Source organism: Peromyscus leucopus, chromosome 2 (genome assembly GCF_004664715.2).
Source record: "Peromyscus leucopus breed LL Stock chromosome 2, UCI_PerLeu_2.1, whole genome shotgun sequence".
Taxonomy (NCBI): Eukaryota; Metazoa; Chordata; class Mammalia; order Rodentia; family Cricetidae; genus Peromyscus; species Peromyscus leucopus.
The window spans coordinates 119,682,353-119,694,591 of record NC_051064.1 but is presented as its reverse complement, the minus strand read 5'-3'; the positions used below and the strand labels follow the sequence as shown (position 1 = coordinate 119,694,591).

Genomic DNA, 12,239 nt, shown 5'->3' with positions numbered 1-12,239 from the left:
TTTCTCTGTGTAGTTTTGGAGTCTGTCCTGGATCTCACTCTGTAGACCAGGCTGGCCTCGAACTCAGAGATCCACCTGCCTCTGCCTCCCAAGTGCTGGGATTAAAGGCATGTGCTGCCGCCTCCCAGCTTGACATTGCTGTGTGTGTGTGTGTGTGTGTGTGTGTGTGTGTGTGTGTGTGTGTGTGTGTGTGTGTCTTTTGTCTGGGGGGGGGGCGGGGGATAGACACATGGGTTTGCATGTGGCTGTGCATGCCTGATCTGACTTTCCTCCTGCCTACCCCAGCAGGGTGGGCTCCAAGACTCTGGTTCTGAACTTTGGACCAGATGGGCCTTCCTGGAGGAGCCTACTGTGTTCCGACACCAGTCCCCATCCGTCCGTCCCCCGTCCCCTGTCCCCCGTCCCCCGCCGCACCATGGTAGGGGTAAGGCTGAGGTAGCTGTGCATACCGATGGGTATATTGTCTTGGGTGTTCCTAGTTGGAGCTGAATGGACTGTGTGCTCTTTATAGTTGGGTCTGCAGCTGACAGTCTGGGGACTGTTTGGGTGTGCACAGCCTCTGTTCACAGCCAAGGGGATCAAACCCTGGCCCTCTCTGAGAACACATGGGATAGTCTAGAGAGCATGGCGCCCGGGCGAGGCCATGGAAGCCCTCTACCACACTGCCCCTTCACCTGGCCCTCCAGTACAAATGGATGTCATTAAAAGTTAAGTTGCTCCTCTTAGGGGATCACTGGGGCGACCCAGCTTCCCTGCAGCGGTGAGTCTATCCCGAGAAAGGTTCCTCGCCTTTTTGAGGATGGTCTGCCCTTCCTCTAGCTCGTGGAGCCTGAGTGATGGCAGTGGCCCATCTTAACTCTCAGAGCAGTTTGGTAGACTTGCTCACTCAGGGCAGAGAAAAGCAAGCTGCAGCTATTTACTGAGGGCCTGCCGTGCCCCGGGGCACAAGTTGGTTCTGGAGAGGCCATGGGTGTCAGCCTGTTAGGTGAGCAGTCCAACGAAGGCAGAGGAGGTATTTGTTTTGGGCTAATCATGTTCCTTCATGGGGGTTGGGAAACCCCTATCACTGCCCCTGTTGTTAGGTGGAGATGACCCACTGCCTGTCTTTAGGAATGCCGTCGGGACAAAGACCAGGGACCCAAACATTTGCTGAAGGCTGAGAGAAGTAGAGATGTAAGGAGCAAGCCTTCACCCCAGGCTGACCCAGGCGAAGTATCTAACAAAGGCACAGAGTCTGGCACGTTCCCTCTGGGAGGTTAGCAGCTGAAAAGACTCTTGGCAGTGGCCAGCCTCCTCCCTCTTCAGCCACAGTGTGTCAAGTCCCTGGCTGCACCGAGGCAGCCTCTGTCTGCACCTGGCTATGCCAGAGAGGAGAATCAAGGCAGAACCTTTGTAAACCCCAGGCCAGGTGATAAAGTGCTGCTTTATGGCCGTTTCCTAGGGTGGAGCGCCCAGAGGCTGTACCAAAGCAGGAAAAGGCCACCCAGATTCAAAACGGATGATAGGGGCACCTTAGCTAGGCACCACACCAGCCGGCCAGCACTGTCAGGCTGTGCTGTGGCCCTGGTGGCAGGTGGCGCTTATCTCTGGAATTGTGTGGAGGTGGCTGCCAGGGCACTGACCAGGAGATCTCAACTCCTTGGAGCATCCCTACCTCCAGAGTTCCCGCTATCCACTTCCAGAGTCCCCACCGTCCACAGGTGATTGGCTTGGACGTGACTGTAGCTGGATCCTGCCTTATCCCATCTCCTGGGATAAACTCCACTTAAAAGAGCGTTGGGAGGTGGGGGGGATATAGTGCTTCCTTTACCCTCAGCTCTTCCTGTCGAGAATCTAACACAGCCAACCTGGCTTCTGGCCCATGCCACCTCTCGGCCCTGCCTCATATCTAGAACCCTTCTAAATCCATGCTGGCCCTTTGGGTCTAGGATTTATGGACATAAGAAAAGCCCTGATCCTTGGGACCCTTGCCCCATAGTGTCCCCACTTTTCTAGCAAAGCCTCATCTGCCCCGAGGAGTGCTCTGGGACAGCCTGTGTCCTGCTAGCCACCGGCTCTGTCTTTGGAACCCTGCATGTGGGTGGATAGGCATGGAAGAACCCCGCCTCGCCCCGGTGCCTATCTGGTGGCGTCTTGTCTCTCAACATAGTGGCTTCAAGACTTCCTTCCATAGTGGTTCCTGTTACTACCCAGGCATGGAAGCCTCCAACTCTGTCAGGGTCTGAGCATCCTGATTCAGGCCAGTGTGGATTATAGCTCTGGGTTTTGTTGTTTTTGGTTTTGGTTTTTTTGTTTTGGTTTTTTTTTTTTTTTTTTTTTTTTTTTTGGTTTTTGGTTTTTTGGTTTTTCGAGACAAGGTTTCTCTGTGTAATAGTGCTACCTGTCCTGGATCTCGCTCTGTAGACCAGGCTGGCCTCGAACTCACAGAGATCACCTGCCTCTGCCTCCTGAGTGCTGGGATTAAAGGCGTGCGCCACCACCACCCAGCAGCTCAGGGGTTTCTTCACGTTAGCACTGTTGACATTTTAGACTGGATACATCTCTTGAGGGCTATTCTTTGCATAGTAGGGTGTTTTAGAAGCATCCCTAACCAGCCAGGTACCAGTAGTGCCTCTTAGTCAGGCCAGTGTGAATAACCCCAAGTCTGCAGACACTGGCAGCCAGAGTCAGTTTGCCCCTGTGGAGACCCTCTGCCTCCGGAGCCCTTCTTCTCCATCTCTAACTTAGTTCTTCTGTGTCTGTTGACGCGTCTTCTCAGACTTAGCCTCCCCTCACTCTCCCTCCGCCCCCCAAACTGTCAGGACTCTCGCTGCGTCTCTGAGGCCCTGGGGCTGCTCCCACCAATGGGACGGTACGTGTAGAGCTCCCGGCATGCTTCCAGGTGCACAGGAAGCCCGTGAGAGTCAGCTGTCTGGGTTTCTGTTGGGATAGCGCCGGGGGAAACACATCGTGCGTCTCCATCTGACTTTGTTCACAGTTGCCTGCAGGTCCGCCCACAGTCTAGCAGGCCCAGGCTTGCTGGGTGGACCAGCCTCTTTCTCCATCACCATCTGACTCCCTCCCCGAGTGACTCATTTTCTCCTCCCATCCGCGACGTGTCTCCCTCCCAGCTCTCAGGCATACAGCTTCCTGGGCCGAGGCAGAATCCTGCCCTTGGCAAAGCCTGGCCTACCTGTACCACGACTACCGTCCTCCCCGTTCTCTTCAGGGACCCGACACCCGAGCCACTGCTGTCTGAGATGAGGGTGTTACCGCCCAGCCTTTCTTCCCACAGGCATCCAGACGTGCTCCTCACACGGGTGGTGTGCGGCGTGGGGCTTCCTCACGGTGGTGGGGCTGTGGTGGCTCGTGTGCCTTGGTGGGTTTGTGATCTGGGTGGGCCCTGGCCTCGGAGCCCCGTTCACCAGGTCTGTCTGAGCTGTGAGGGTGTGTGCGGTCTGGGACTGGCCCATGCCCCACTCTGCCCCCCCAGTTCTGCCCTCACGGTCCCTGGCACCTGCCTGGTGGGTCCCAGCCCTGTCCACTGTGTCCCTCCATGAGTCCCGAGTCTTTCGTGAGCGGCGTGGTCCGTGTGCACCTGTGTGCACGTGTGTGTGCGCGAGGGGCACAGGAGTCTTGTCTCGTCTCTGTGCTGTGTGGGCAGATGAAGGTTGGCCTGTTTTTACTCTCTCTGTGTTTCTCCTTGTCTTTTTTTTATTCCTCCTCATCCTCATCGCACTCTGCCATCAACCCAAACTCTCATCTCTCAGATCAGCGAGAAGGTTGGTCTTTTTCACTTCTTACCCATCTACAGTTCGCCCACCGACTCTGCCCGTCAGTTGGGACCAGCGGGCTTGGTCAGCTCCCTCAGGCTCGCTCCAGCCGTGCCTGCCCGCCAGTTGGCCTCTGCTCATCAGTGTGTGGGCGGGCTGGCTGGCAGGCAGGACCAGGGATGGGTGGGCAGGCCTTCTGCCCTGCATGCTCCTGCTGCTTGAGTCCCCGACGCACTGTGTGTTTGCATGTCCCCTTAGCCAGGCTCCGCTGCTGGAGCGGCCGCGCATGCATGGTGCATGGCACAAAACCGCACCCCACCTTTGCACCCAGGCCAGGCTAGCTCTCTGTTCCTGGTGCAGTTCAAGAATGATTGTGGAGAGCTGTGGTCAGAGGGACTGCCAGGGCTCAAGTGCTTGACATGTACAGGGGGTCGGAGAAGCCTCTACCGTCTCCCCACCCTTATGTAGGCCATGTTTGCCTAAAAGAAGCCAGAACTGCAGGAGACAATAGGAAGAAGCTAATTTAGAATGAGTTCTCCCTTGAGATCTTGCAGTATCCGACACAGTCCTGCGGTGTCTGCCCTGTCCTTGCGGCCCCCAAAGCCTTATCAGTGCTCCATGAAGCAGACTGGCTGTTTGAGACTGAAGAGCAGCCGTGGTCTACCTCTCCAAGACAGGGAGAGCTGTGGTACAAGGCAGGTGGCATCACCTCGGCACTGTATCTTTTCTTTCTCCTGCCAAGTCCAAACCAAGGTCATCCCGCCTGCCTAGACCTCTCAGCCTGAGCTTCCCAGCCAGCCTCTGTTCCTCTCCAAGAGTAGAGTCTATGTGACTTCCAGCTAACAACCCTCAGCCCCATGCTGGGCAGTGGCACTAGACATTCAGATCCAGGTTGCTTATTCCTGGAGTGACGGGATCATCAACTGGAATGTGCTGGGGCCTTGAATAGCAATCCAGCTCCACTGTAGGTTGGGCAGGGCTTCTAGAAACTCCTTGGGTCCCCTCCCAGAGCTCCCAGTACTGAGCCAGCAAGGGGCCAGTGGTCCTTTACATATCCCGTGGTCTAAAGAGTCAGAGTCGCTCTTCTGTCCCCTGGGCTTTGCGTGTCCAAGGAAGAAGCATAGGACAGACCCAAGCTACCAGGTGCCCTCTGCATCTTGATCTGTGGTTTTGAGTTTACTCTAGGAGGACAAGGGAGCCGGTCAGGAGGAAGGCTGCAGCCTGGGCTCAGATATCAGCATAAGCCTCCATCCATACGCACCCCTGAGCTCTGGGGCATTTTGGTTACACCTTTTTGCTGACCGGGCGGATCTGCCAGGGCGTTCAGAAAACAGTCCCCATCAGCAGACAGCTCAGTCCACAGCCGTTCCCCACACACCCACCCCTTCACCTACCCTCTGCATCCTTTGTCCCTTCCTCCACCCACCCCGTGGTCCCACCAAAAATAAGCACATACACAAATATTTAACGGGAAGGAGAAATGAGTTTCTAAATATTCCGGGGGGATTTGCCGGGCTGGTAATTTGTTTGGTGCTGATAATTGCATCTTACATTTTTCTAGCTTTACTTAAAACTGTGTGCCGGGTGTGCCAGCATTTAATTACTGCTCTGCGGCAGCCACAAGGTTATTTATTAAAGAGTTATTTTATCTTGATACAGTGGATCCTGCCCCTTATCCCCTCCTTAATGTTGTGTTATTTTCATCAGAGAAATTTCCGCAAGTGAATGCAGATTGCGGGGCTGCCTCCCCCTGCGATTAGGCTGTCACTCCACTGAATGCTGATGCCTCTGGGCGCCGCACCGCCCTGTTATAGGGGGTTGTCAGCGCAAATAATTAGACTTAAAAGTTACAGCTGAAATATAATCCAGAAATGGCAGGGCCCTGTTTTGGAAATTGTCTATAAAATGTCAGCACTAAGGATGCACAGAGAACGGTAATAGAGCGCCATTGTTGGAGCCTGAGAGCAGACCCCTAAGAGCGTTTCTTCCAGTTCTTCCTTCCCTGCTGATGCTTCCGTCAATAGACCAAGTCCAGGGTGAGTCCTGGTCCCCTTGGAGGCTTTGTGCTTCTGGCATCAGGGGGAGGATGGTGGAGATGCTATGTTGACGCCCCGGCCACTTCCAGCTGTTGGCACAGGTACAGGCAGGTCAGGACATGGGCCCGTGAGCATCCAAGACGCTCCCTTGCCCCCCCCCCCATACTGTTCTCTGCAGATGTGCTGACCTGCCTGTGTGCTAGGAAACTGCTCTCCAGGACTCTGCACATGCCTGGGACCTAGTGCCCTTAGGTGTGAGTGAAGACGTGAGTGGGACACCTGGGGCCTGGAGTTGAGTCCCCTTCCTAGTCCTGGGGTAACCCTGACTTCATACTTCTCTGTAGCCCCTCGAGTTCTCCCTGTCTCCGCATCTTGGAGGAAAATAAAAACCATTCTTGGTACCCGTTCCTCCGGGGCCTCAGTTTTCCGACTGTGGCTAGAGGTGGAGGCTTTTGAAGGAGTGGCCAGGGCACTGGCCTGGCTTTAGAGGTTGACCCATGAGGTCTCTGCTGGGTCTGAAAACACTGTCCACCAGGGATGATCTGGGGGCTAAAATTTGGACGTGTTGAGGTGTGGGCCTGAGGTTTATGGACCAAGGACCTGCTTCCTGCAGCAGAATCTCCTGGCTCTAACACCCAGTGGCCCCTTCTTACCTTAGGGTTCCACCATTAACTAGAGCCAGACTTGCAGCCTTGACCTTTCCTTGGCGTAAATGTCAAAAGTCCCATCTGTGTGCCATCTAGAGCTCCATCTTTCTCCAGCTTTGCCCAGCCCTAAAGCTCTTCCCATAGCCTCCTGGGGCCTCCTTCAGCCCTGTCAACCATGGCTTTCGAAGATGTGAACGTTGACCACACAGGCCTAACCTTACTGTCCATATAGAGGCAGACATGCCACTTCCCATATCAGTGTTGACTCTTCCCCCATCTGCAGTTGAGACCCGGTGGCAATGGAATGCTCAAGTGGCTTCCTTCTGGGCATGGTGGTGCATGCCTTTAATCTCAGGACTCAGAAGCCGGAGGCAGGTGGACCTTATTTAATTCAAAGCCAGCCTGGTCTATATAGTGAGCTTCAGGATAACCAGGGCTGTATAGACCCTGTATCAAAAAAAAGAAAAGAGTGGCTTCTCCTGCCTTCCTTCAGTGCAGCTGGCAGCTGGCCTGGAGGACAGGGAGACAACTCCTGTCTTCTGGACCACTCCATTCTTTGGCAGGCCTGGCCCTGGCTTACACGCAGCCCCATGTGGCTAGTGCTCACCTTGTAGCACCCACCTCTGAGACCTGCTCTGAAGCCCATGGAGTGTCCATGCCCATGGCAAAGCCTGTCTGTGCCTCACCTTGTGCCGGCTGAGAGGTTTTGAAGGGGAGTCTGTTGTCGTAGGACGCTTGACAGTCAGGTCCCTGGGACATGTCTGGTCCTTGCTGTAAGAACTGCTGTGTCTTCGATACCTTGTCATCAGCCATGTGGCCTCCTGGCATGAAGACACATGGTAAATTGAACTGGAGAGATGGCTCAGGGGCTAAGAACACTTGCTCTTGAAGGGGACCGAGTTCAGTTCCCAGCACCCACAAGACAGCTGGCAACCATTTGTCACTCCGGTTACAGAGGCTCCAGCACACTCCCCTCGCCTCTCTGGGCTTCAGCATATACGTGGTGCACAAATACCTATGCAGTACTGTGCTAGGGATTGAACTCATAAATTTATAAATGAAAATGTTAGGGCTGGAGAGTTAGCTCAGTGGTTAAGAGCACTTGTTATCACAAAGGACCCAGGTTCGATTCCCAGTATTTACGGGAAGCTTACCATCTCCTTAGGCATCAGGCATGTATAGGGTGCAAAACACTCATATACACAAGATAATAATAAAATAAATCTAAATAAAAAAGATTATGCCGGGCAGTGGTGGCGCATGCCCTTAATCCCAGCACCCTGGAGGCAGAGGCAGACGGATCTCTTGAGTTCGAGACCAGCCAGGGCTATACAGAGAAACCTTGTCTTGAAAAACCAAAAAGTAAATGATTTTTTGAAAAGAGTGATGTAAGAAACCTACTTATAGAAGCAAATGCAAGCAAAACAAAGACTCCCTTCGGTTATAAGACTCCGGGGTGTAGAGGAGATTGGCTGTCGGGCAGGGCTGGAGCCAGCTCTTCAGACAGCATGGTCAGGCCATTGTCTGTCATTGCCTCCCGCTGTCCTCCACTGCTGTAATCTTTGTGCTGGAGCAGGTCCTCCCGTGCCCTGGGCACGGCTCCAGCCTGCGCTCAGCTGCCCCCGTCCACTGTTCCAGCTCCCACCGCTTGTGCAAACAGCCACAGGTTGTTTCTGGTCCAAAGGTTGTTTCTCGTTAGCCGGATCTGGATCACACACTCCATGTGCCAAGAATGGAGAGAGAGGCGGCTCCCCTCGAGAAAGTGAAGATGGGATTGGAAGTGCTGCTCAGTGGTAGATTCAAAACCTAGCGTGTATGAGTCCCCGCGTTCAATCCCTAGCACTCTTTAAAAAAAAAAAAAAGGGGGTGGGAAGGGAGGAAAGGAAAGGGTGAGGGTGCTGCTTGTGGACAAGACAGGAGTCTGGACATGACAATACACTCCTAACAAGACCTGGCATGCGTCTGGAGAACAGACCAGGTCTGCCAGCCGTTCGCTGTGGCTCATCGGGCTGCCAGTGTTGGGATCCACTTGTTGGGCTTGGTGAAACAGCCGTAGAAGGTGTGGAAGCAGGTTCTACACGAGGTCCTAGAGACTGGGCTGGCCGCAGAGCATCGGGAACCGCGCGGGAGCCTGTCAATCAGGGGAATGCCCACTGTGAGTGGAGAATTGAGAGGTAGAGGGCCAGCGGAGAGCTACTCGAGTGACCCCCAGAAGGAATGGTGGTAGTTTGGATGTTCGTAGTGGCATTTACCTATGTGTTTGGAGGGAAATTGATGTTGAAAGAGGTCTTGGACAGCCTTAATAGAACCTGGTGACTTTTCCTAAATGTCTCAGCTCCGAGCTTCAGTTTGACCGCAGTGAAATGAGGTGAGGTTGGACCTGGTGCTCTTCCCCAGTGCTTTAGCTCTGCTTCTGTGCTCTGGAGCTGAGTGAGATGCTTGGTGTGTGGTACTACGGGTCCTCTGCATGTCTGGGCTCCCCAGCAGGAGCCCTTAGAGGCCTGTGCTCTCATAGTGTGCCCTTGGGTCACTTAGGCTTGCTGCCTGTCCACTCTGGCCCTTTATGTAAGGGAGACCTCTTAGGAACCTCTGCCAGCAGCTGCATGGCCTGTCTGTATGCCAAGCATGCCTATGTGTGGCTAGGTCTTGTCCACCTTACCCCTCCGCATGCTCTGAATGTCTGTGCCAAGCTTGCAACTTGAGGGGTTGGTTCCGGGCTGTGTCCCTGGACTGAGAAGCTCAGGACAGCTTCTGGCCAGGGAAGTCCAAGGCTGGGGGTCGCGGCCAGGCACGGTCACCCTCGTCCTTGAGACCTTTGCTCACTGGTGCAGAAAGCCGTCTGTTGGGTACCCTCATCATGTTACTGCCATCTTCATGCCCATCCTGCCCGCGGACCACGTCCCTGGCCCGCCCAACCCCTTGTCCCTGTACTAGCCCTCCTAAGAGGCAATCCACGTTATGGGTCCCAGGCTGACCTTAAGCACAGCCAAGGTCCAGCAGGTGGTTGTGCCGTTTCTTCTCTCCTGGGGCCGTGGCCTGGAGGTGGAGAGTTGACTCCAGAGAAGGTGGCCATGTTACTCCCGGAATGATCCTTTGCCCTGTCCCCGCCATGCTCTGAGGACCTGGATTTCTTTCATTGGTGCCCCATCTGGTCCCTCTGGAGACCCAGGAGGAGCCGAGTCAGGAGAAAGCAGGGTGGTCACTGGAGGACCACCTGGACTGTGGCTCCACCCAGGCCTGGCTCTTGCACTAAGTCCTGTGTGACCTTGGCTGAGTGTCCCAGGCTGTAGGATGGGAGCTTGGTCGCAAGTTCTCACCACAAGGTGTTCCAGATGGTCCCTGTGTGCAGGGGCCACGTCTAGTCCCAAAGTGAGGTGGGAAATGATGAGCCAGGCCCCAGGGACACCACTCCTCTGAGCATGGGCTTGGCTCTGACAAGAGAGGCTTCCTTGATGAGGGGCCCCTGCCCTTCTGTCCACCCTTGCGGCCTGCCCAGCCTGTGAGCGCCTCTCTCCCTCCTCCCGCAGTGCGTCGTGTGGCTCCTCGTTTCTCCATCCCTCCCAGCAGCCAGGAGGTGATGCCGGGTGGCAGTGTGAATCTGACGTGTGTGGCAGTGGGTGCACCCATGCCTTATGTGAAGTGGATGATGGGTGCCGAAGAACTTACCAAAGAGGACGAGATGCCGGTTGGCCGCAACGTTCTGGAGCTGAGCAATGTCATGCGGTCCGCCAACTATACCTGCGTGGCCATCTCTTCATTGGGCATGATAGAGGCCACAGCCCAGGTCACAGTCAAAGGTAAGTGTACGGGATGCCTCTGCCAGCTGATACCTTCCTCTGTCTCGGGGGACTTGAGTGGCGGGTGAGCGGGAGCTGGCAGATCCGGGCACAGGCAGGGCTGAAGGCTCATTGCCCTCCTCTAAGGTAGGTGCCCCAGCTCTGGGCAGGTCCTTAGGAAGAGGATTGGTCCTGGGAATAGCTAGCTGGTATTCCCAATTGGCAGGCATCAAAGTGAAAGTTGATTGTGCTTTTTTAGGGAGGATACGGGACAGGGGCTCTTATTATTCCTGTTTTACAAGTGAGCGATTCAAATGCATCTTTTGCCCAGGGTCACACCAGTGTAAGTGACAAAGCAGAGACCTAGCCTTGGTGGTCTGAACTCACAGCCTGCACCACCAGTTAGCAGGAAATCCGTGGATTGAACAGCCTCCCAGTGAGAGGGGTGTCATGGTAGCTAAGGCTGGCCGGGGGAGGTTTTCTCTGCCCAGGCCTCTGGGGACGGACACATATAACATTAATAATTATAATCTTAAAAAATTAATTATTAAGGATTTATTCAGTTTATGTGTGTGCTTGGTGCCCATGGAGGCCAGAAGAGAACATCAGATCATTTAGAAGTGGGGTTTATGGTTGGTTGAGAACTATCATGTAGGCGATAGGAATTGAATCCTGGCCCTGTACAAGAGCAACAAGTGCTCTTAACCACTGAGCCGTCTCTCTACCCCAAAGTATGTCTAGTATTTTTATCTATCATCTATCTATTTATTTATTTGACACACGGTCTCAGTATGTAGCTCTGGCTGTTCTGGAATTCCCTCTGTAGACCAGGCTAGTCTCAAACTAGTGATCCAACTGCCTCTGTCTCCCAAGTGCTGTGACTAAAGGCCCCACCTTGCCCAGCCATATATTTAGTATTTATGTGACAGACTCTGCCATGATCTATCTCCCTGCTTCTATTCTTGTCTGGCTTTGACTCATCCTTCATTCTGCAACTTGAATGGTCCTCTTTTTTCTTTTCTTTTCTTTTTCTGGGGGTGGGTGGTAGGAATGGAAACAATTCATTCTGTGCTCTGGAGAACTCACTGTTGTAGACTAGGCCAGCCTTGAACTCAGGAGATCCTCCTGCTTCTGCCTCCCAAGCACTGGGATTAAAGGCGTGTGCCAATGCCTTTAACTTGGGTGGATATTTTAAGATGAACTAAAGAGCTGGGGACCAGTTCGGTTGGTGGAGCCCTTACCATGTATGAAGAAGCCCTGGATTCAGTTCCTAGTACTGCAAAAAGCAAGAGTATGTAAACCAAGATTGTGTCATCCACCTGATCCTCCTTGAGTCCTGGGTTCGCTGGGATGGAGCCGGGGCCTCACACCTGCTTTTGAGAACAACACTGCTGGCCGCCTGCTGTTGCCTTTTATGAAAGCAAAAGGTAGCTTTCTTCAGGGGCTCACAGTGCTCTGGGAGTCACCCAGGCACACCAGCTGCCCTCCCATACTCAGTGCCGACCGGCCACACGGATAGACACTGTAGAGTCCCCTTGCCTGCTCCTGGTCCACGGTAATAGTCCGTGGTTCACCATCTCCCTGCAGGCCTCGGCACTCTGAGACTTTTCCTGTTCACCCCATCTGAGGAGAGGCCGTGTGTTTTCCTGCTGTCCTTGTACACAATTACCATCAACTCATTTGCTGATTATTTCCCCAGGGTGTAAATTTCAGAAAGCAGGGATGTGACCACGAGCCACTGTGGCACCAAAGTGGTGCCTCGTATTTATTCTTCATGGAGCAAACATGGCCTGGGGGTTTGCCACCTTCACTTTGAGCCAAGTCATGGGGCTTTTTTGTTTTGTTTTGTTTTTGTTTTTTTCGAGACAACGTTTCTCTGTGTAGCTTTGGAGCCTGTCCTGGAACTCACTCTGTTGCCCAGGCTGGCCTCGAACTCACAGAGATCTGCCTGCCTCTGCCTCCCAAGTGCTGGGACTAAAGGTGTGCGCCACCACTGCCCAGCTCTTTCTGAACTCTTAAGGCCAATTC

The 12,239-nt window shown here is 54.0% G+C and overlaps 1 protein-coding gene across 17 annotated transcripts in view; it reads left to right on the top strand.

The window, feature by feature from the left end:
- Window positions 1-12,239, top strand: part of Ptprf (protein tyrosine phosphatase receptor type F) — an 85,271-nt gene that overhangs the window by 42,565 nt on the left and 30,467 nt on the right. For 9 of the 17 annotated variants that reach the window (XM_028893137.2, XM_028893144.2, XM_028893139.2 and 6 more), the window contains one exon: window positions 9,963-10,232. In XM_028893137.2, the coding sequence (XP_028748970.1) occupies window positions 9,963-10,232 (270 nt within the window). Of the gene's footprint in view, window positions 1-3,749; window positions 3,762-9,962; window positions 10,233-12,239 lie in introns of all 17 variants that reach the window. The other 8 variants (XM_028893129.2, XM_028893127.2, XM_028893145.2 and 5 more) reach the window with 1 other exon arrangement.